Source organism: Vombatus ursinus, unplaced genomic scaffold (assembly GCF_900497805.2).
Source record: "Vombatus ursinus unplaced genomic scaffold, bare-nosed wombat genome assembly UNPS02014818.1, whole genome shotgun sequence".
In the NCBI taxonomy this organism is placed as follows: Eukaryota; Metazoa; Chordata; class Mammalia; order Diprotodontia; family Vombatidae; genus Vombatus; species Vombatus ursinus.
The window spans coordinates 13,660,582-13,686,074 of record NW_020954596.1 but is presented as its reverse complement, the minus strand read 5'-3'; the positions used below and the strand labels follow the sequence as shown (position 1 = coordinate 13,686,074).

Below are 25,493 nucleotides of genomic sequence, written 5' to 3'. Positions count from 1 at the left end.
CTGACCTCATCAAGGTATTATGAAGATCAAATGAGTAACACGTAAAGCTCTTTGTAAACCTTATATCACAATGCAAATACTAACTGTTTTTGTTGGTGATGATGATGTCAGTGAAAATGATGATGATGATGACAACTGTAGGATAAGCTCAGTGCTTTGGGGAAACATGCACCCCTTTTCTTTGGTACTGTGGTTTTTCTACCATGAAAGCAAATACCCCTAAGCATATTTACCATGTTGCTCTGAATATAGCTATGCTTTGTGCTCAAGTCTGACTTGCAGAAAATCTGAGCATGGCATTTAATTAGTGTTATGTGCACAATTATATAAATAGACATAAAATATATGTTGCAGTGTTATTTGTGTATTATATGTGGGCGTACCAATACATGTAGTAGGGATATGTTCATTTTGGAAATACATCCCCCACAAATCTGAGAAGAGAGCAACAGGTGCTGACTCTACCCTAGCATGTGCTCTGGTTAGATGGGAGCATTTTCAGCATACCTGACAGGAGCCTGGGCAGGAAAATTAGCAAGGGTGACAAGATATGGGGTAGCTTCCTGATTCCATTCATGTTTTCTCCTCTGTCTCTTTTGACACATTACTCAAATCTCCCCTGTCCTATCTCTGTTGCAAGTCCTCAGCCCCAGCCTTTCACCAGCTATGCTACTTCCATTCAACCAGATTCCATGCTGATCTATCATCTACTATACAAAGATTGGTGAGGGGTGGAGTGCCCAAAGAAAATATATTACTCATCTATCTATCTATCTATCTATCTATCTATCTATCTATCTATCTATCTATCTATCTATGTACCTATCTATCCATCCATCCATCCATCCATCCATCCATCCATCCACCCACCCATCAATCCATCCATCCATCCATCTATCTATCTATCTATCTATCTATCTATCTATCTATCTATCTATCTATCTATCTATCTATCTATCTGTCTATCTGTCTATCTGTCTATCTGTCTATCTGTCTATCTGTCTGTCTCTCTGTCTGTCTGTCTATCTGTCTATCTGTGTATCTGTTTATCTGTCTGTCTGTCTGTCTGTCCATCTGTCTATCTGTCTATCTGTTTGTCTGTCTGTCTGTCTGTCTGTCTGTCTGTCTATCTATCTATCTTTTCAGAAAGATGCCATTTAGAACAATGAAATATTTAGGGGTGTCCCATATTTGGATCAGCATGGTAGTTTGAAAGCTTACCTCCTGCAAAAGTCTGCCATGTGTTGAAATCTTAAGGAGGCAATGTGGTGTAGTGGAAAAAACACTGTATTTTCAGTCAGAAGGTCTGAGTTCAAATCCAGATTCTGCCTGAGTAACCTTTTACAAGCTATTTCAGCTCCCTGGGATTCAGTTTCTTCAATTCTAAAATATAGGAATTGGGTTAAATGAACTCATAGGTCACTTCCAAATCTATTATCCTACAAAGTCATGTGGGCTGACATTGCTGATAAGAGTATGGTACATGTCATGAACTGAGAAGGAAATGAGAACATTCTTTGACCATAGGATTGAGATTCTTGATTTCTTTTTAGATCCTTAGCCATTTCAAGGAAACTGTGCATTGGTTGATTGTAAATTTTGTAGCTTATATTCAGGCCTTGTAGATTATTGGCCAGATGATTTCCTATGGAAATGTGTGTTTCCATTGATCAGAGGCCAGCTGTGTTTAGCATAGGTTTTATGTGTGAAAAGGAGGCTCCCCGTTGGAACTGCCAGCAGAACTTCCTTGTTTCACCAGAAAGATAGAAAGTCTACTGTCCTCACCACTTAATCTGTAAGGCCAAATCCCCAGGCACCCTTTTGGCCCAAGAATGCTGCAATTCTAGCCAAATTTTCAAACATATTTGGATACTGAACCCTGAAGTCTGATGACTTCGTTAGCTTAGTGCACTTTGTAGGAAGAGACAGTATCAGTGCAGCAAATCACTCCACTGCTGCTGTCTGGCAGGTTTACAAAAATATAAAAAAAAAACACATTGATGTAAATGATAGATAAATGTTCTGACTGAGTAAAGCAAGCTCATTTCATTTCAATACATATTTACTAAGTTCTTTCTATGTGCTGGCCCTGCACTCTGAACTGGAAAAAAACAATACAAAAATGGCACAGTACCTGACTTCAAAGAGCTTAAAATCAAACAGTGGGGATGCAAAAGTTTAAAAGAGAAGTATGATACAAGTTAGTAGATGATCAGGACAAAGGAGAGCTCCAGACAAAGAGCTCTGAGCAAGTATGAGTTTGGAGGCATAATATTTAGAGGATAGGGGGAGAATCAAGGAACCTTCAGAAGATGACACATAAGCTGAGACTCAAAGGAATGAATTCTAGGCATGGGGGATGGTCTATGCATATTTCAAGGTTACAGAAGCCGGGACAAGTTCAGGGACAGCTAATGGTTCCTTTGGCTTAAATGTAGTCAGGTGTGGAGAACAGTTTTGTAAAATAAGATTGGAAAAGTAGGTTGGGGCCAAATTGTGGACTGTCTTCATTATCAGGCAAAGGAGTTTTGTTTCATTTTGTTTTGTTGTCTGTCAACAGCAGGAATCCACTGAAAGGGTTTTATTTGGAAATGAGAAGTCCATATTTGACCTGTTTTCTTGGCCATAGTCAACACTATGCTCTTAATGGAAGTAACATATATGCCAAAAAATGTTTATCCAGTGGTCTGTAAGTGAGTAGAGAAGCATACGTCTAGATTATACATTGTTCAGAAATAACAGTTCTGGAAGTTGCCATTCATTGCGCAAGGAACTGAGAACAAGTACCAAACATGACCAGAGGTCATTCAATAACTAACAAGGTCACAGAGCTAGTAAGCTGATAGGAGCAAGAATGTTTGCTTTATTTGCCACAACAATGTGACATATACACATATATATGTGCATGTACCTACATGTGGATGTGTATATACATATATAATGAATATGTGCATAATAATGTGTGCATATATGTGTATTCACTGTGTATATACATACATGTGTATGCATATAATAGTATTATATAATTATTCATATACAATACATATATTATGTGTATTTACATGTAATATATATCCAAAATGTGTATTATGTACATGTATAAAATCAAGAGAATCCACTCAGAATTACATACTGTAGCCAATTAACATGGAAAACAGCACCAAAACCCATCAGTCAGAAAAGCATTAAACTCCTCTGAAAGCTTTGGAGACAGCTACTACTTTCCCTCTTATAAACATGTCAGAGGACAGCAACTCAGTAAAAACAATAGAAATAAGTGGTACCATGGACAGTGCTTGAGGAAAGCCTTTCCTAGAGAAACAGATACCAGATGCAATGAAGCTTTAATACTATTAATAACTCACAAATACAAAGCACTTTCTAGTTTAGAAAGCATTTTCCTTACAACGTATCTGTGGGGTAAATAGTGTTATTCTCTCCACTTTATACAGAAAAAGACTGAGGCCCCCAGAGAGGCAAAGGGGAGGCAGGAAGCAACCTTTCAAGGTCAAACAACTCATTATTCAACATTTGTTACAGTCAAAACTCAAAGCCCCCTTTTTTCAGATCAAGCCTGCCATTCTTTTCACTTCATTATGCCTTCATGAAGCCAATTAAGAGGCTATCATTTTTAAGAGAAAAAATGTCTTTCTTTATCTCACCATGGCAGGATGGCCTAGTGAAAAGAATGCTGGGCTTAGACTTAGGAGATGTTGTTGTTCAGCCATTTCAGTTGTGTCCAACTCTGTGACCCCATTTGAGAATTTTCTTGGCAAAGATACTGAAGTAGTTTGCCATTTCCTTCTCCAATTCATTTTGAAGATGAAGAAACTGAGGCAAACAGGGGTAAACGACTTGCCCAGGGTCACATATCTAGTAAGTGTCTGAATCCAGATTTGAACTCAGGTCTTCCTGACTCCAAGCCTGGTGTTCTATCCACTGACTTGTATTCAAAGCCTGTCTTTGGTGTTCATTAGTTAATTAATGAATCTCTGGACAAGTCACAAACTCTGTGTCACTCAAGCAGCTTCCAAAGACTTATTCACTAAGTCATAGAAGAGTTACAATCTGCATTGGTAGAAGAAGTTCCTACACCAAGAGTTCCCCAAACTGATAGAACCCTAGATTCTTTCTGTATCCATGTATCTCAATCTTTAGCAGCTACCCTTCAACTATAGGGCTAATTTTCTTACTATAGGATAAAATTCATTTTATTACATTTAAAAACATTCTTAGTTATATCTGAGCCTTAGTTTCCTCTTCTGTAAAATTAGGATAATAACTCTTACCCTACTTACCCCACAGGACTATTGTGAGGAAAAAAATAAGATGTTATATACAAAGCACTTTGTAATCATAAAGCAGTACATAAATATGAACTATTGTTATTCTTCTGTAAAGCAATTTTAATTTATTAAATCAATTAAAGTTAAATTACTGAAAATCTATCCTGCATATTGTTTTCTCTACAAAATATTTATGAGGTATCAGAGAACACATTGCAGAGACATGTAAGATATATGCTAATGGCAACAATAATCACCACTGGCACTTGCATATCAGATTCAGGTTTGCACAGTATGTTATGTGCAACCTCTCATTTGTTCCTCACAATATTTCAGTGAGGTAACCACCATGCATATGATGTTCACCCTTTAGTAGATGAAGCAATTTAGTCTCAGAAAGGCTAAGTGATGTGCCCATGGGCACACAGCTAGTAAGTGCCAGAGGGCAGACTTCTCCAGTGCCTTCTCCACTACATCATACCTATACTGCCCAATTAAGACCCATCTGTGAAAGACTACCAATTGATGAGTTCCAAAAAAGGGGATCTGATAATAACAACCACTGGAGTCTTCTAAAACAATAAAAGGGACCTACTTTCATAAACGTAATATTGTGGAATTCAACTGATATTTAAGCTTCTACAAATAAAAGGGAGAAGTTACAAAGAAGTAGATCTCAGTTCAACATGTACATGAAATGGGTTGCCTCAGGAGGTAGCGAGCTCCCTGTCACTAAAGGTTTTTAAGGTGGATGTCCACTTGTTGGAGATGTTGCATAGGGGGAAGCTCCTGCTTCATTTGGGGAATGGACGTTGATTTCTGAAGTCATTTCCAACTCCAAGGTTCTAGGATCCTCCATCCATCATGAGAAAGGAATGACCTTGTTCCAAGAGAAGATTTTAAAAATAATCATGTGATTTAGAGCAAGAGGAGGGCTTAGAGGTCATGTTGTTAGAGTCCCTTCACTTAACATAGGAGGACTCAGGGTGGTTTGCCCACAGTCACACAGGTACGAAATAGCAGAGCCAGAATTAACACCAATCGTTTTCCCACTAAAACACACTGCCTCATAGCAGTAACATTGCTATATGGCTCAGACTCCATGTGGCCCTAGTTGAACACGAAAAATCATTTTTCCTTTTTTTTTTTTTTTAAATTTTGTGATCTATGTTTAACTGAAGAAATGACACCTCCTAGAGGTACCAATAGCCTTTCCATTGGTACATTCTGGGAAAAGATCCAATGCAAGCTAGTCCCTTTGCTGAGAGAACATGGTACAGAGCAGGAGGAAGGACTATAGGGCTCCATAAATTGACTCTTTGACTAATGACATTTTTTTGTAACTCTCCCCAGCTCCTCTACGGGCCTTACACCTCGAAGTGGTTCCTGTCATTGGAGTGAACCAGGAAGTCAACCTCACTGCCATTCTGCTGCCCCAGAACCCCAATCTAACAGTCTTCTACTGGTGGATAGGAAACAACTTGCAGGTACGCCTTGAGCTTCTTTTGGTCAGTTTACAAACACCCCTGCTCTGGGTGCTGTGAAGATAGTTACAGACACATCAGAGACACAGACATCTGATCTTAAAGGTCTTATAGCTGCATGAGAAAATGAGCTATTTATAGGTGAAAATATCACCCACAATTCATAATGATCTGTGATGCAATCAAATAAGGGTTAGAGATAGTAAATGATGTAGATCAGAAGGGGAAGGAAAAGAGAAGGGAATAAGTGTGTATGTATGTGTGTGTACATGCATGTATGTGTATTATGTATGTATGCATATATTATGTATGTATATATGTACCAGGCACTATGCAAAGCAGTTTTTACAAATATTATCTCATTTGATGCTCACAACAGCCCTGTGAGGTAGGTAGTATTAATATACCCATTTTACAATTGTGGAAGCTGAGATGAACAGGAGTTAAGTGACTTGTCCAAGATTGTACAGCTACTAAGTATGTGAGGCAAGATCTGAACTCAGATTTTCCTAACTCAAGGCACAGTGTTCTATCCATTGTGCCACCAAGGTGAGCAGAAGAATGTGAAATGCCTATGGTCTAGAATGGTCAAGGAAGACTTCGTGGAGGAGTTGGAGTTTCAAGTTGGCCTGTGAAATGAGTAGGAACCAGAGAGGCAGAGAAGAAAATAGAGGAAATTCCTGGCAGAGAGGGAGAAAAATATGAGGTCTACTGGGGATGGAGGTGAGGGTGGGGAGGCAGGAGTGACAGGGTGGGGAGTCAGTGAGGAGAAAATTCATGTATTTGCAAAGGGATAGTGGGTAATAAAGTTCAAAAAGAAGGGTAAGGCCTGATCATGGAGGGCCTTGAATGCCAAGTTGAGGAGTTTGGCTTTTTGGCCCAGGTGCCAATGAAGGTTTTTTAATAGCAATGTAATGAAGTCAGACCTGTGCTTAAAGAAGATGAATTTGTTAACTGTGTGAAGTATTGATCACAGAAGTGAGACACTAGAGGCAAGGTGTCCAAGTAGGATGAGGCATCCTCTGAGATTATGAATCAATATTTCCTTCTTAGTTTGAAGAGAAGAGTATAATACCTTCTTAAATCCAATGAACTCTCCCCCATCCATAGAGTCATCATCATCATCACAATCATCACTGACATTTACATGGCATTTTAAAGTCTTCAATGTGCTTTACATAAATTACCACAATTGATCCTCCCAACAAATCTGCGAGGTAGGTATTGCTATCCCTACAGCATGGATATAGAAACAGAAGATCAGTAATACTAAGTGATCATCCATGGTCCCAGAATACAGATTTGTAATCATGTCTCCTGACTCCAAATCCAAAGCTCTCTCTAAGCAGCCCTTTTCAGGGTGATTAGACCATGTGATCGCATCCTGTTAGAGCTGAAAGATCACTTAGTTCATATTTCTCATTTTTAGTTGAGGAAACTGAGGCATATGTGTTCTTTGAGCAAGTGACTTATCTGTGTTTACACAAGATAGAAATAGTAGAGTCAAAATCATGATAGATCTAGAAATGCAAGGGACCTTAGAGGCATCTAATCCAACCCACATATTTTAGAGTTGAGAAAACTGAGACCCAGGGAGGCTAAGTCATTTACCCAAAGTCACACAGTCTTCTGACTTGAAATTCAATGCTATTAGTTGCAAGAGATCTCTTAGGTCATCTAATCCAACTTAGCATGTGAATTGTGATCCTTCATGAAGGACCAAGAAGTGAGGCAGGTGGAATGTCACAATGCCAATAGGCTTAAATGTTCTGGGTGTTGCCAAGGAACCACATCTTCCTATTGAAGAGTGATACACAGTGCAGCAGACAGATTATAAGATCATTGCCACTTGGCCTTAGGAGGGTCTCAGCTGCTGGGATTTGCTATGTAGGGACCTATTGTTCAGCCTAGAACAACACATACTGTATGCCTGCCAAGAAACACTTCATCCTCTATTATGAATTTCAGGGACACCTGACTTATCACACATATGGAAGGGGAAAAGGAAGAGGAAAAAATAAAAAAACTCTTATTCGTGTTCATTTCTCATAATTGCTAATCAGGTGACAGAGCTAAAAGAGACCTTGGAAATAAGTATAGAATGTCACAATTGGAATGGGATCTTAGAAGCAAACATGGAAAGAGAGAGCTAAAAGAATCCTTAGAATAGAGACTATGACATGCTACAACTGAAATGGACCTCCGAACAGAGACTGACAGAAACAGAAGGAACTTTAGAGCATAGAATGTGAACAGTTAGAAGAACTTCAGATACCATCTCATCTGTGTTCTCTAATCAACAAGCATTTATCAAACACCCACTGTGTACCAGGCACTGTGTTAACTGCTGGCTCACTAGGATCTGGACCAGTTCTATCCTTCTGGAGTCTAGGTTCTAAGATCCCAGCTGCAATGGTCTGTGTTCCGTATTCTAAAGCTCCTCCTGACTGTGATAGTCTTTGTGATTTTTATGATTCAACCCTGGATAACAATAGTCCTTCTTTTCTTTTTCAGCCCCTTCTCTCTCTGGATAACTTTCTTGTCACGCAATTTTCAGAAACAGGTGAAGTCCGAGTGACCGTTCAAGCCTCCTGTGGAAATTCCATGCTCCAAGACTCCAAAGTTATCAGGGTTTTAGGTGAGCTACTTTCCATTTTTCTGGCCTTTTACATGTCCCACACCCCCAACCCTTTTCTAAACCTGCAAACATTATTATGATCCTTAGAGGCAGCTGGTGGTACAGAGGATAGAGTGCTGGAAAGTCAAAAAGACCTGAGTTCAAATCCAGCCTCCAACATCTACTGGCTGTGGGACCTTGAGCAAGTCACTTAAGCTCTGCTTGCCTCACTTTCTCATCTGTAAAGGATGATAATAATAGCTCCTACTTCCCAAGGCTGTTGTGAGGATTGAGTTCATAATTGTAAAGTGCTTAGTACAGTACCTGGCACATAATAAGCACTATATAAATATTAGTTATGCATAAACACATAAGCGTAAGATGTCATTCAGGGCAAAGGAGAAGTGTAATCAAGAGACCTGAGTTCAAATTCTCCCTCTATTACTTTTTAGCTGTTGTGACCATGGGCAAATCACTGCTCCTCAAAGCCTCAAATTCTTTATCTTTAAAATTAACTAGTGAACACTTAATAATCACAACTTTGATTTCATTATGATCCTCCCAACAACCCTGTGAGATAAATATAGCACATCTCATCCTCTTTGTTTTACAGAGAAAGAAACTGACACTCTGAGATATTAAATGGCCAATGAATGCACAACTGGTCATTGCCACAATTGCTCCCAGAACCTGGGTCTGCTGATTTTAAACCCAGTGTAATTTCCACAGAAGCATCTTTCTCATATATTTTCAACCTAAAGTTTATTCCAAGTGTCAAAATTAGTGGATCATAGCACCAAAAATTGGGGTTCACTTCTAATACTGAGTCTAGGCCACTCTGAGTCTCTCCAGTAATGATGATAGACTTCCCAGGTTGCCGTAAGAAAAATGCTGTGTGAATGTGGAAATGATTATCATTTTCATTAATCATAACTTTTGGGGTCTTAGTCTCCTCCTTTGTAAAGTATATCATCATTATTATCATGATTTATGTTGGGCATTATTTGCAGTATATATTTCTGTAATTTGTTTAATGTGTCAGTGATTATGAGCAGCAGTAAATGGATGGATTCAGGTGATTATCAAGACATCTGAGGATATGTATTAAATCCTCCCCCTGGCACTTCTTATCTATGTAACCTTGGGCAAGTATGTCAACTCAATGGGTCAAACTCAGTGAGCTTTCAACTCTAAATCTATGATCTTAGTAGTCTGTAATTCTTAGATTCACTCCTGGTATATGACTGCACAATAAAAATCACATTGGAATACTTGGGAATATTGCTTCATTTGGAGACAGATCATCTAAGCCTCATCAGAAAGCCCTTCCCATCCTCCCAGTAAATACTCGTTTTTTTTTTCCAAGTTACTCAAACTTTCTAGATCAATTTCCTCATCTGTAAAATGGAACTAATAACATCTGCCCCACTTGCTTCAGATAATTTTTTATGAAGATCATATGAGAGAATGCATGTGCAAGTGCTTTGGAGAAGTTAGGAAACATGGGCCCAGTGGGAAGGGTATTGTACTTGTAATCAATCAACCTATATTCAGGTCCCAAATCCTTATTGGCCTTGGGCAAGAGACTTCCCCCTTCTGGGACTCCTGTTTCTTATCTGAAATTATGATGTTATACTAGATCAGAAATGTCAAACTCAAATAAAAATAGGGACCACTAAACCTCCTCGAAAGTCATATACTGACTTAGAAAACCACGTATTGATATTATCTATGTTCTATTGTATCTTTATTTATTTTGTTTAAAATGTCCTAATTTCATCTTAATCTGGTTCAGTCCTCTAAGGGAGGTACCTGGGCCATTTTTTGACACCTATGTACTATATAAATTCTAAGGTCCCTTCCTGGTCTGACCTTTTTGTTCTAATACCTTGGGAAATTGAAAGAATTGGACTAGGTCACCTGTGGGGCATTTTCTAGCTCTGGATACTATAGGCTCCTGCCAGTTCTAATATTGTGTGTTTTCAGTTTCCTTTTAACTCCAACTCTCTATGTGCTAATGTTCCTTCCAATTCTAACATTTTTTGTTCTAAAGTTTTGTTTTTTTTTCCCTCAATTTAACATTCTGTGTTCTAATACAGTAACCCTTACGCTTTGGACATTATGTTATGAGATCTCTTCCAGCACTGACATTCTAACTTTCTTTAAGTCTAAAGGGGCAAGTAGATTAATGCATTTTCCCCTGTGACCTTAAAAATTTCCAACATTTTGTTCTTCTTCTTACAAATAAACCAAAAGAGAATTCTGTCTAATCTAAACTTAAGATCAGCCAATTATACCTTCCCTTTTTTAGGGGGCTTGGGGTTCTTCTCAGGTTTAGGGTGTCAAGGATTTCAAAGTCCTTTGCTTTTGTCTCTGTTAGTGGTAAATGGCCCTTTCACCATTGACTGTTTACTTGGCATCATAAGGCATTTTACTTTGTCTTGTCAATTGCTAAAGGGGCAAGATGCCCGAAAGATGCCAATGACAGCTGAATTATTTACACTGGGGAAATGTGCTGTCAAATCAGGGATTAGCCTGATCTGAAAAATAAAAAGAGATGTCGTCTAATCCTCAGGTATGGAGAATGGGGGATGGAGTGGAGGAGAATACAACCTTTATGTATTATGGCCCTCATTGTCAGTCAAGTCTCTTGTGCTAATAGCCTCAGAAACACCTCACTGCCCTGTGCATATTTCAGGATAATAGGCCAGAGTTAGTGAAATAGACTAAATGAACTCTTAGGCTAGTTTTCCCATTGATATGGTAAGTGGGTTTCATAAGAGCAACTGAATCCATTGAAAACATGAATTATTCTTTAAAAGCTATAGAAAACACCATCGTATTTTCAGGTTTAGTCAAGCTAGAAGTGTTTTTTTTTGTTTGTTTGTTTTTTTACCCTCTCTACCTTATTTTACTCAGTGGGAACCTAGAATAATAGGACCCATTGTTACGTGTTTGGGATATATAACAGGTGAACTTCTCTCTCTGGCAGCACAGCTCCCAAGAGTCAACACCTTATCGATTGCTGTTAACCTGCAGGGCTAATCCCTCTCCTCAACTTCATTTCCCCTTGCCTACTCTTCCTTTTCCTTCCCTCCCCATGTTTTCTCTCCCCAGCATCATCTCCCCTCCCCTCTGCCCCCTCTCCTTTATCCCCACTATCCTTTTCAGTTTACTCTCCTCAGCCATCCCTTCCCAGACTGCCTCCCAGTACCAGCTTATAGAATCCTGCATTTTAGAATCTTCCCATTCTGGTTGTGTGCCAGAAAGACTAAGGAAAGACTAAGCCTTCCACAAAAGATGAGACAACGTGCCTGGAGCTTACCTGCTTAACAGGACACAATAGACTCATTGAAGCAGAGTCTCAGCTCCTGCAGTTTGCCCTCAGTTATTCAGTTGCTTTTCCAGGTAGCTTATGGGAAATGGAAACAAACATCAGACCCTGCCTCCTGGGAAGGTAACTTGGGTTAGCAGAAAATGGCTTGTGGGGATACTCTGTGTTCTTTCTCGTTGTGCCAAGGATTCACTCCCCACATTTAGACTCAAAATCTATGCCTGCCTGAGATGCAGAGGAAATTCCCATCTATTCCCCACCTAAATTAGAACTGTTCAAAAGGAAAATGTGCTTTCTTTGTTGGCAGATGGTTTTTCATCCTCACTAGAGGTCTTCAGTAAGAGGCTGGATGACCACTTGTCATGGATGTTATAGGGAGGATTTCTTTTTTTTTTTATTTAAAATTTGACTGATACCTATTCCTTAGTTCATATGTCTCCCCATGCTTCTCTGTTGTCACCACATCTGTAGTGGATAGGGTATCAGACTTGGAGTCAGAAAGACTTGGTTTCAAATCTTACTTCACACACCTAATAGCTCTGTGAGTCATATTAACTTCTTTGTGCCTCAGTTGGCTCATATGTAAAGACTGGGTTGGACCTGATGACCTCTAAGGTCACTTTCAGCTCTAATTCTGTGATCATTTATTATAGTCCAGTCATATTCCATGACCATCATCATATACCACAACTTGTTTAATCTTCCCCTAATCAGTGGGGGTCTGCTTTGTGTCCAGTTTTGTTGCCTGTACCAAAACAAGCTTCTTTAAATGTCTTGATGCACATGGTGGCCTTTCTATTTTTATCACTGGTTTCCTATATCTAGCAGCAGAATCTCTGTATCAAGGAGTGTAGACATTTTAGTCACTTTCTTGCCATAATTCCAAAAAGCTTTCTAGAATGGTTGGACCAATTTGCATTTCTCCTATTATATTATATACTTCTAATATATTATACTACTAATAGTATTCTACTAGTTTATTAGAGTGCTTGTCTTTCTACAACCTAGTAGAAGAGTTTCCTTTTCTAGTATGTTGAACTGCATGAGTTCTGAGGTCCCTACAATTCTTTGGATTCCAACTCATTCCCATGAGGAATCCCATTCAAGGATCATGTGCCTTGTGCCCAGGCCCAGGCCCAGGCCAGCTAACTTTCCAGAGGTCTGTGACCAGTCTTACTCCAACAGGATTGGTTTTTTGCCATAGAAATACTAAAAGACTCTTAGTAAGTTACAGAGCAGTTATGAACTGTATCAATGGAAAGCGTACCAGTACTGACGACGTTTTATGAATTACTTACCTTGCAAGGTTGATGTGAGGAAATTTCATGGGATTGGATCCCAGATATAGAGTTTAGGAGATATCTAGTCAAACCCTATCATTTTGCAGATGAGGGGTCTGTGACTATGGTGATTAAGTGATTTATCCAAAGTCACACAGGTAGGAAGCATGAGAGGCAGGATTTGAACCCAGGTTCTCTAACTCCATCCTCTATTACGGGTAGGGTTTTAGTGCTTGGGATAAGGGCATGGGGCTATGGAAGTAGATAAAGTCCTGTCATCCATGACCTGAAGTAGTTTATAAATTGACTAGGGAGATGATCTAACCGACTGTGAATAACAACAGTAGCAAAAACTCTTATAACTCACCTTTGTGCAGTGTCCCAAAAGTCTTAGTACAGTTCAAAGGTATTAAAAACTGAAACTCTAATTTAAAGATTAAAACCGCACTAAGATTTTGAGGACGGCCTGTTTTAGTTTTATGAAAATGTTTGCTCCCCCAACCCTATGACATAGTGTGTGTATGATTTAGCTTCATTGTACAGATGAGAAAACCAAGGCTCAAAAAGGAGGAAAGAGATGGTACATAATGAAGAGCGTAGCAAAAAGCACACTGGACATAAAGTCAGCTAACTTGAGTTGGAGTCCAGGCTCTGCCGCTTCACTGTCATCTTGTATGGGATATTTCACCTTTTGGGGTTTTGTCATGTGTCCTAGAACCGAATGAAATAATGAATGTAAAAGCAGACCGTTGGCATGGAAAGAATTGAGAACTGGGGGTTAAGAGGCTAGGGTTCGAATACAGATTTACTACTTATTAGTTATATGACCATGAGCAAATCAATGAATCTCTCTGAGCCTCAGTTTCCTCATTTGAAAAGTGGAGATAACAGCACTTGACTCCCCTAACTCAGAGGCTGTTGTAGGGGAAAGGTTATGTAGATTGGGAAGATTGTTATTAGAATATAAATACAAGCTACATAATGTTGGATTTTATGGCACAGACTGTAAGCACTTCAAAGGTTCCCAGAAATCATTTTTTAATGGTCCAAATCATTTTGTCTACATCTCTCTCTCCAGATCAATTTCAGGTTCTGCCCCTGAAGTTTACCAAGCACTTGGATATGTACAATCCCAACATCCCTGAATGGAGAGAAGACATTGGCCTGGTAGTCACCCGCCTCCTTTCTGAGGTGAGCCCCCTAAAAGTGTCATAACTTCTCCCAGGGAGAAGACTAGAAAGGTCATGGGCAGGAAGCTGTTCTTTCAAGGAAAATGGTCCAAACTTAATGACTGACTGAATGGTACCCCAGGGCCACCCAGAGAGGCAGGCAGATGGAGATAGGTGTCACTGGGGTACCAGCTTGCTGGTCACAGCAAAACAGCGCTGAATGTTCAGCTCCAACACTGCCTAATTGGCAGTTAAGAGCAAATGCAGCTGTGAGAGAATTTTGAGCCAGATGGAAGGAAATGATGCTGATGCGGGAAAAGCCATAGCTTGTATGTGATATAGCTATGGGGTGGGGATGAGGGATATGTGTGTATGTGTGAAGAAATGGTTGGGGGAGTGATGATAGAATTATCTCTGACTGTAAAGCTACTGCACAATCTCTAGAAAATCAAAATTAATATCTATCCAGTGTGCTGATTTTTCCCTTTTTATGGAAGTTGTATTTAGTGGTAAGTTATAATTCAGCTATTAAAATGGCATGAATAAAATGCCAAGGTTGCCACTGTCACATTATCATTAAACAGTGATGGCCATAATAATTATGGGAATTAATGCTGTAAGGTCATCTTCTCTAACCCTCTTACTTTGTATCTGAGAAAACTAGTTGAAATGACTTGCCCAATGTCTTACAGATATTAAAAAAGAGAGCCTGGACTTGACACCAAGTCTTCTGACTCAGAATTTATTGCTTTTGCCACTAACAATCTATTCATCAATGAGCATTAAAGACCTACTTTGTGATAGATAGAGCTGAGCACTGGGGATAAAAGCCAAAAATGAAGCAGTCCCTGACCTTAAGGACCTTGTAGTCTATCAGGAAATGCATACAGAAAGACAGTATAGTATAGTGGAAGGAGAGCAGGATGTGGTGCTAGGAGATCTGGAATCCAGTTATGCCACTTAGTCTATGGGATCCCAAGTTGCTTCATCTGTTCTATAGAGAGAACCAACTGTCAACCTCCCAGTTACGGTGGACAACACAGAAGAAAACGGATGTAAAATGGTTTGTAACTATAATAGGGTTTTAGGAGGGTCAACCAGATTTACTGGGAGCTCACAAGAAGCAATCACACCTCAGCCTCTACTGGACTCATTACCATATTCATTCACATCAACCTGAGTTCTAGGACATTATTTGGATATTCTCTCATTAATTACTTAAGCTCAGACCTCCTATGCCTATTTATGAAATATAATTTAGTAAAGCAGAGAAACCTCTTTCCCCTAAGCAGTTGCATAGCTATATAATTTATTCACAAATAGTAATAGAAAGGCATAAATAATTATTTAAATTATTTAAGTTCTGATAAAGATCACAGCCAGAGTCACCCCTAGCCATCACTGTAAATGCAGATGGCTTCCCCTTACTTCTGGAAACATAGTTCCACATTCAGTTCACTCAACATACCAAGCAAAACATTTTATTAAAAATTCTCTTTGCCTTCTTTGCAAGATTAAAGTAAATACTTTGCGGAGGTCCCTCCATCTTCTCTTTGTCTTCTTCAGGTTTTCTCAAGTTAACTCTTCTCAGCCTCTCCAAAAAGTGCCACAAGAGAACTGTCTCACAGAATGTTTTTTAAACCATTATTCTCCAAGCTTCCCTGCATCATAAAAAGTTAAAAACAATAACTATAGCAGAGGTTTTTGAAACAGGTGCTACATGACGAGAAACTTTTATGAGGACCCTGAGACAAGATACAACAATGAGTAATGTTCTATCTCTGCAGGATCTACAGTCTAGAAGGACAGGTAGAAAATTTAAAGTAGATTGTGCTTGATTATTCCCATAACAGTAGACAGCATCTTCTGCAAAAGCAAGGTGACTAGTAAAAACCTAATCAAACTACGTTCAAGTCTTTCCGCCATCTGACTCCAACCTACCTCTCCAACACCATACTCATTTCCACGGATACTTAAATTAAAGTCAAACTGGACTATTAGTTTTTTCATGATCTTCCTTGTTCTTGCCCACTTCTATGCATAAAGCATGTTCCCTCCTAATCTCTACCTTTCAAAATTCTTCTTTTCCTTCAAAGCCCACACCAGGTTCCAACTGCTCCAGGAAGCCTATAGGAGGTAGTCATTGATTGTTGAATTCAACAAAAATTTGATAAGCATAATATATTCAAGGCAATGTTCTAAGGGCAGAGGATGTAAAACAAAAACAATATAATCCCTGTCCTTAAGGAACTCACATTCAATTGGGAACATACAACTTGTACACAATTATAAGTAAATGCCAGGGGTGTATTTACCTATATATCTATACAATCATATTAAACAAATCTAAGAGTGTGAGAAAGCTAATGAATGGTGGATCAGGAAAAGGTGGAAGCTGATTTGAGATGTGAAGGAAGCCAGAGATTCTGCAAGGAACTGGTGTATATGAGACATGGAGGATTGCGTGTACAAACATTTCAAGGCAACAAATCAGGTTGACTAGACAAAGAATGGGTGAAAGGGAATAAAACAAAATAAGATGCAGAAAATTGGCTGGAGTCAGATTATGGAAGGCCTTAAATTTGAGTCTAAAGATTATCATTTTAAAGGCAATAGGAAATCATTGAAGATTTTGCTCGAAGAAGGAGAGTTGGTAGTGGGGAGGATAATCAGTTTCACTGAATCCAGGTAGGTGTGCTGTTAATACTGATAAAAGCTTTGGAAGTCAGGAGCTATGGGTTCTAGTCCTGGCTCTGCCAAACACTTGCTGAGAGACCTTGGGCATGTTCTTTTCTTCTCTGAGTCTCAGTTTCCTCATCTCTAAAATGCAAAGGTTGAAATAGAAGTTCTCCCTTCCTCCTTCAACAGTTCATTAATCACTAAACCAGATTCCCCTCCACCAAAAAAAAAAATCTATGTAACAAGCTGACCACTGAATAGGATGCTATCTCTCCAGGAAACCAATATCCCTGAAGAGACTCTGCTAACTGTGGTGAAGCCAGGCCTGCCCACAACTGCTGACTTGCACGTGCTTCTGCCATCACCTAAACCAAAGAGGAAGAGGAGCGTACCAAGTGACAAGGTAAGTCAATCATCTCAGAGAATTTGAATATACACATATATAGCCTGTTAATCATTGGAATCATAGAAATCATGTTGCCTTGGGAGCAATAGTGTGGCATAAATAAGCATAGAACTTGAGAGATCTGGGTTCTAGTTCAAACTCTAATACTAGCAGTGTTGATAAATATTTGCTGATTGATTTATCCTGGTACATGACCTTAGGCAAGTCACGTAACTTCTCTAAGATTCATTACCTTCTATTAAACAGAAATAACAATCCTTATACTCCAACCCTACCTTAGAGGATATCCTCTAAGGGAAGGAAAATACTTTGTAAACCTGAAAGTAATGTAGAAAGATGACTGATTCTGTTATTTATTACATTTTATAGGTCTCATTGGATTTAGAGCTGGAAGATCATCTAATCCAAACTCTTAATTTTACAGAGTAGAAATAGAGACCCAGAGGGAAACCAGTTTGCCTAAGTCTCATACCAGTGAAGGACAGCTTCATTTCAGCTTTTTGTTTTGTTTAATTGTTTTATTGTTTTATTGTCTTGTGGAAGTGGGTGTTTGGGGGCTTTGATCCTTTTGGTAACATACATATTGACCCTATGTCCTGGGAATTAGAGTCTTGCCATATCCTCAAACATGTCTCCTCATTGCCCATTCTCCTAATAGCTTTTTCAAAGAGTTTATCCTCCTTGTTCTCTCTAACTTTTGATTACCTCCTCCTCCTGGATCTCTTTTTTCCCTTGCTTTCCTTAAAATCCTCTTTCTAAGATCTCCATTGGTTCATTTTCTTTCTCCCAACTCTTAAATGAGAGTATTTCCCAAAGGTCTATCCTACATTCTCTTCAGTTCTCATCTACTCAAATAGATTCAATTGTCACCTTAAAGACTATGGCTCCAAAATCTATATATACTGCCCTGATTTCTTTCCTAATTCTTCCCTTTCCTAGTCTCACATTTCTTACTAGCCTCTGAACAACTCCAGTGGAATTTCATGATTATGCCTCAAACTCAATGGACCATAAGTCATACTCACTATTTAAACCTGCAATTCTTGCCTTATCTATTTCACGCAGACTTATAGCCTCATAGTCATCTTTGACTCTTCACTCATCCTCACTCTGCACATAAAATCAGTTGTCAAGTCTTATTAACTTTTCTTTTTCACTTTATCTCCCATCTCTCTTTTTCCCCATTTTTTCCATTCTCCTAGCCAACCCCCTGCCTAGTTTAGGCTCTTTTCACTTTTCACCAAGATTCTGTTACCTCCTGACTTTTCTTTCTTCAGTCTCTTCTGTCTCATTTATTTGGTATTTTCTATATGCCAGGCATTACGCTAAACAAAGTGCCGTTATCTGAAGGATTGTACTTTTTTTTTGACTAGGCAATGGGGTTAAGTGACTTGCCCAAGATCACACAGCTAGTAAATGTCAAGTGTCTGAGGCCAGATTTGAACTCGGGTCCTCCTGACTCCAGGGCCAGAGCTGTATCCACTGTGCCACCTAGCTGCCCCAGGACTGTACATTCTAAGGAGAGAGAGAAGATAACATGTAAATATCTAGGTACATACACAAACATACACAGAGAGAGAGAGAGAGAGAGAGAGAGAGAGAGAGAGAGAGAGAGCGCCTATGAAGGTAATCTGAAAAGGAAGACATTAGCTTGGGAAACCAGGAAGGTCTCTGGTAGAAGTTAGGAGGCAGAGAATTTCAAGTACAAGGGCAGTCCAAAATAACATTAGCTTTTTGGCTGTTATATCATACTGCTGATACTTCATAGTCCACCTAAATATCCAGATATTTTCATTAAAAACTTTAGAACAAATTCCAAAAAATGCTATTCATGGCTACCCTGTGTACTTGTTGATTTTCTTATTTGCTAAATTGATTAAATGCAGAACTAGCAAAAATGCAGATAGAAACATATAGGAAATTAACTGAAAACAAAGTACATAATCCCAAATTATAAAGAATAGTTTAACAATTAGATGCATTTGAATTGAAATCATTTAAATCAGAAACAGACCAGAGTCTGAAGGACTGCTGGATCACTGACCATGGTGCTGAAATATCTGAAATCCAAGGAACTCTGCTGTCAGAATTCTTAACTTCCTGGCTGGAGTACTGAATTAATTACAACTTGAGAATTAAGGAAATAAAAACATAGTGTTTAAAAATGAGAAAACTTATAGAATTTTTCAACTTAAAAGGGACCTTAGAAGTCACTTACTCTACAACCCCCTCATTTGAAAGATGAGAAAACAAAAGTCTAAAGGAAGTGACTTGTCCAAGGTCACATAGATTATCAAGTATCTGAGCCAGAATTGTGACCCCTATCTAAATCCAATGCTCTCTCTAATATATCACCCTTCCTATAATGACAGAGTATCAGCTAAATCACTGGTCCTGTGTAGGAAACAACTGATTTTGGTGCCTTTGACACCTGTACATTGTGGATAAACAAATGTTCTTGAATAGCAGTGGTTACTGCTTCAGCAGAATGACAGCTTCTCCTATCCAGGTGACACTTCATAACAGTGTCATCTATAAAACCCTGACAGTTAGCATTACTCTTTTCTTGTAATCTTTGATACTTCCCACCTTTGCTTTTCCTGCCTTTCTCCTCCAATTCACCCAGCGTACAAAATGAAGGTGTGTTTTCTTTTAATCAGAATGATCATTTTGAAAAATGTGCATGCATGTATTCTACAGAAATAGTCTACCAAAGAATCTTAGTCTACCAAAGACCCTTATTCCTTTTCACTGCATGGCAGTCATATCCTGTATCCCTGCTGGTTAGTTAGATGTATTTTGTTCCCAGCCATGGCTCCTAGTACTGATGAAGGGTAGATCTATACTATCCTTATGGATATGGTAGATTGGGGTTCTGTGCTGGGTCATATTAGCATTATATGTGTGTAGATGGAGAGAATTGTTGAGAGGACTGGTGACCATGTCCTACAAAGAACAAATGAAGAAATTTATATGAATAAAAGAAGATTTAGAAGAAACATGCTCACTATCTTCAAGTGTTTGAAAGATTGTCATTAAGAAGGTGAATTAGCCTTGTTTTGCCTGCCCTGAGAAGACAATTAGGAGAAATTACAAGGAGGCAGGTTTGGCTTCAATATTTGGACAAACCCCCAAAGACTAGAGCTGTTCTAAATTGGGAATCAATTTACTCAGTAGGTAGTGACTTTCCCAATACCAGAGGTCTTCATCAAGAGGCTATGTTAGCAGAGATTTTGTAGAGCAGATTCTGACTCAAATATGGGTTGGAATATAAGCCCTCTGAGGTCTCTTCCAATTTGACATTGCAGACTCTCATTCATCAGTAAAAGAAAATAGAGCATGTGTGGGAGAAGGACAGCAGCTATCAGAATATTATGAGATTCTGGTCATTTCAGTACCCAGTTGTATGTTTATTGCACTAATCTAGTTCTCTGAACACAGTAGTAACTACTTGGTTACTGTGTCTACTCCACTTGGATCAAAGCTTCCTGAATCAACTAGTAGAAACAGAATCATAGAACCAGAGAATACCTGAGCTGAAAGAGCTGAGTAGGGTTAGAATAAGAAAACTCAGATCCCCTGCAGCTCTGAGATTCTGGGCAGTCTTAGGACTTTCCTACCTTGTGTAGTCCTCAGTTTCAACTCAACTATTTACTTGACCTTGGGCAATTCCCTTCTCCTCTCCAGGCCTCAATACCATCCTCTAAACAATATATAGGGTGAGAGAGAAAGCAACTAGATAATCACCAAGATCTCTGCCAACTCTAATTCTGTTATTCTGTGAGTCATTCATCCTATTCTCAACATGTAGCTCTCTCATCCCTGACCCAATGCCAAGGTTCATTTTTAAGAAAAATTCCATTAAAATAAAAGCTGCTAAAAAGCTACCTCACTGAGCCCATCATGAGCCGGAGCTGAGTGCCAAGTTAGTATAGTCTCAGACCTCCCTGTGGCAACACAAGAGGCCAATAGAGGGGCTTCAGTGCCTCTGCCATTTGGGATATTCTGCTTGGATTAGGAGGTGCAGAAGGCTATTTTTCCATTAGTGAATATTGGTCTAAGAATAGCATCTTGACAAGCTAAAGAACAAGATAAAATATAGAATATCAAAAGGCCAAAGAGGAAGTACAATGAAAAGAAACTAGGCTAGAAATCAGAAAACCTGAATTTTGGTCATAGCTTTGTTACTAATAAGGTATATACTGAAAAGGCATTTTCCCATTCTAGATCTTAGTCTACTTGGAGTATGCCTGGAGTCAGAAAGACCTGAGTTCAAATCCAGCTTCAAACACTTACTAGAAATATGACCCTGTGCAAGTCACTTAACCCTGTCTGCCTCATTTTTCTCATCTGAAAAATGAGCTGGAGAGGGAGATGGCAAAAATTCTTTGCCAAGTAAACCTCAAATCAGGTCACAAAGAGTTAGGTACACAACTGAAAATGACTAAATAACAATGATACTTATCTATAAAATAAGGGACTAGAATAAGATGATTTATAAGGTCTCTTACAACTCTAAAATTCTGTGTTCTATAGGCCTTTCCAACTTAAATATTCTATGCCCCATGGTCTCGTCTGGTTCTAATATTTTTGATGCTGCTTGGCTCTCTCAAAACCCTTAGTGTTTAACTCAGCTGGGGCTGGAGGGTCTTAACTAGTGTAGTCTAGAAATGTTGAGGACCTCTAGAGAGGAAAGAAAAGTTGTTTTGACCTCTTATAGACTAGAGTACAAGTCCTTTGTACTTTGCATTTTTTGTCAGGTGAAACAGAGCTTCCTATATTCAGTGTATTGTTAACTTGAGGGTTTGCATGAGCTGATGGCTCTTCACCTATTCCTCAGAGACGTGGACTCGCGAATCACATAGAACATCAAAAGGCTAAGTGATGATGACCCAGTATCGCTAGATTAGCAAACTGGCACTGACTTCATCCTCGACCAAACTTTGTAGATGTCCCCCTCCCCACCTATAATCTTTTATACAGGTTTGGATCAGAGGCTGTGAGTCCCTGATACACAGATTGTAGATGCGCTTGAGTCTCTGAAGATTTTGAAGGGGGGTTTTCTAGAATCTAGAGCACTAAAGATGAGGACTTAGAGGTCTTAGTACTGCCAAGTGTCTCTCATTTGTCTGAAAGCAGTACTGTAATTATGGTAGTGAGAAAGCAGCTAGGTGGTTCAGTGGATAGAGTGCTGGGCATGGGGTCAGGAAGACTTCCTAAGTTCAAATTTGGCCTCAGGCACTAGATGTGTGACCCTGGACAAGTCATTTAACTCTGTTTGTCTCAGTTTCCTCACTTACAAAATGAGCTGGAGAAGGAAATGGCAAAGTACTCCGGTATTTTTGCTGAGAAAACCCCAGATGGGGTCACAAGAATCAGAAACAATTGAAACAACAAACAACCACAAAAATGAGAAAGCTTATACTTTGTTTTTATTTGATGCTTGTCCAATTGGGAAATGGTTAGCATTAGGCATTGGAGAAGCCCTCAGTACCCCAATGGTTAGCATTAGGCATTGGAGAAGCCCTTAGTACCCCAAAAGCACCCCAGTACATCTGGGTGTTTGTGATCAAGCAACCAAGACACCATGTAACACACTAACTTGGGCGTTTTCTACCCAGACATATGGACCCAGAGCCAGACTTCCTCATTTTTAAGATGGTATTTCCCCCACACTGGAAATGTAATGGCTACTCACAAACCTCCGTAGCCAACCTACACCAGTTTCCCCCTCCTTAAGCAACTTACTACCCTCATCCCAGGGACTCACCGTATCAATGCTGCATTTAGTGGGGACTCTCAGACAACTTTTCTCACTTCGGTGTAGAACTCTCAAACTTGAGATATTCCAGTCTCCCTAGTAACAAGGATTACATACTTGTACCACCATACTCAATCAGCCTTACTTACAATTAGAGAAGGTTATGCTCTAGAAGAGGTAATTTTCAGGTTCCAAGAAGAATATCCTCTATCCCAAAGTAATTACAACTACCAAAGGTGCTTGAAATTCTACCATTAGAGTTTGATGCCTTTGAAGTAAGCTTTCCTCATAGTTGAAAAATTATCGAAGATGTTACAGAGAAATTTACAATTTCAGTGAGGATTGCATGTGATGAACTCTGAGGTCCCTTCAAGCATGTATATGATTCTGTGATTTTAAATTGCAGATATTCCTGGAAAAGGCCATTTTAATTCAATTAAACATTAAATGCCCATTATAGGCAAGGTGCTGTGTGAGCCACTGAAAATGCAAAGCTGGAACAAAATATAGTCTCAGGATCTTTTGAATGAGTAGAGGGGATAAGGCATATGCATAGTTAGCTATATTACAATGTGTCATCAGATTTAAGGAGACAGACATCCCTTACAAATCCCTTACATGCTGGTGGGGGGAGAAATTCTAGAGCAGGTGTGATGTGATCTAGTGCTTAAAAGAAGAGAAGGATATTATAGAGAGAAATGAGGACTGTAGAAATGAAATGGTGAGTCTTCTAGGTTTGCTACAATAGAGAATATTTAAAGGGCAATGGTGGGGAGAAAACATAAAAAAAAATGGATTGGCAGCCTGATTGTAGACACCTTTGAATGTCATGCTGAGAGTTTGGAAGTTGTTTCGTAGGCAGTGGGGAGCTACTGTCTATTTGCAAACTGGCAACTAACACAATCAGAATTATGCCTTAAGAAGCTTACTCTGGATGCTTTGAAAGATTTGGAAAGATCACTGGGCTTAGAGACAATTAACCTGGATTTGACTCCCAGATCTGGTACTTATTAGTTAAGTAATTTTAGGAAAGTTTCTCTGCCTTTCTGAAACTCAATATGCTTCCTATAAAATGGGGATAATAATAAGTAGTATGGTATAGTAGATAATGTACTAGTATATATAGTGGATAACATACCAAATTTGCAGTCAGGAGAATCTGGATTCAAATTCTGCCTCAGATATTTACTAGATATGTGACCCTGGGCAAGTCACTTAACCTCTTCGGGCCTTAGCTTCTTCATCTATAAAATGAGCATTCAATGGCCTCTAAGGTCCCTTCAGTTCTAAATCTATGATCTGTGGGACATATAGCCACATAACCCTAGGCTGGTCACTTAACATTTAAGTGCCCCAAGCAACTGTGTTATACTGACTTGTGAAGCAAATGCTCTTCTGTATCAGTGAGTGGGAGAAGTTCCCTGCTCAGATGAAATCAGAGATCTAGTTCCAGATCCACCCCACAGATACTTCTATTACTTCACAGGAATTTTATGAAAGAAGTGTTTTATGAATGTTAAAGGCCTATAAAATGTGAGCTTTTATTATTTGGAGTTTGAAAGAATTGAGATGGCGAAGTCAATTAGAAGGTTGTTACATTGGTACAAGTGTGCAGTAAATAGGGCTCTCAACGAGATAATTTTATGAGATAATTTAGAGTTAGAATCAAAGAAACCTGGCAAGTGATTGGATGTCAAGTGAAAGAGAGGGAAGAATCAAAGATGACTGAGTGACAGAGAGGAAAATGGGACTCATCGAAAGAAATAGAGAAATTAGGAGAAAGGATAGTTGTTTGTTTTTAAAGGATGCAGAGTAATGTCAAAATCCTACATTATTAAATAGATAATGGTTGGTGAGCATTTAGAAAACTTAACAGTAATCTCCAAAATTCTACGTGATGTCTTCAAGAACAAGTCATGCCCTCTGATTGCATTTCCTTTTTTGGTAAGGCTATTGGACCAGGAACACAGTGGGCATGACATTTCTGGATTTCAGTGATGCATTTGGCAAAGTTGCTCATGCTTTCCTTGTGGACCCAATGGAGAGACAAGTTGATTTAAAATAATCAAACCCAAAGAGTACTCATTAGTGGTTGGTGTCAGTTTGGAAGCAAATGTCTTAATGGAATACCCCTAAAGATCTGTCCTTGATTCTGTGCTGTTCAATATTTTTCTCAGTGACTTGGATGAAAGCATGTACTACATGTCTATCATATTTCCAGATGGGTTAGCTAGTGCACACACATTCAGAATCAGTAAGATCTCAACAGATTAGAACATGGGCCCACTTCTAAAAAGGTAAAATTTAATAAGTTTAAGAGTTGAGTCCTGTACTTGATTTCAAAGAATCTAATTCTAAAGTACATCGATTAGGAATTCATGGCCTGCCAATAGTTCACGTAGTTAAAGATCTAGGTGTTTTAATGGAATGCAAGGAATACAAGCTCAATATTAGTCAGCAAAGTTATAGGGCAACTA

General features: G+C 39.0%; 1 protein-coding gene across 1 annotated transcript in view; it reads left to right on the top strand.

The window, feature by feature from the left end:
* SORCS2 (sortilin related VPS10 domain containing receptor 2) overlaps positions 1-25,493 on the top strand; it is a 797,231-nt gene that overhangs the window by 745,623 nt on the left and 26,115 nt on the right. The window contains exons 19-22 of the mRNA XM_027836375.1: positions 5,640-5,773; positions 8,285-8,408; positions 14,080-14,192; positions 17,127-17,252. Of these exons, the coding sequence (XP_027692176.1) occupies positions 5,640-5,773; positions 8,285-8,408; positions 14,080-14,192; positions 17,127-17,252 (497 nt within the window). The remainder of the gene's footprint in view (positions 1-5,639; positions 5,774-8,284; positions 8,409-14,079; positions 14,193-17,126; positions 17,253-25,493) is intronic.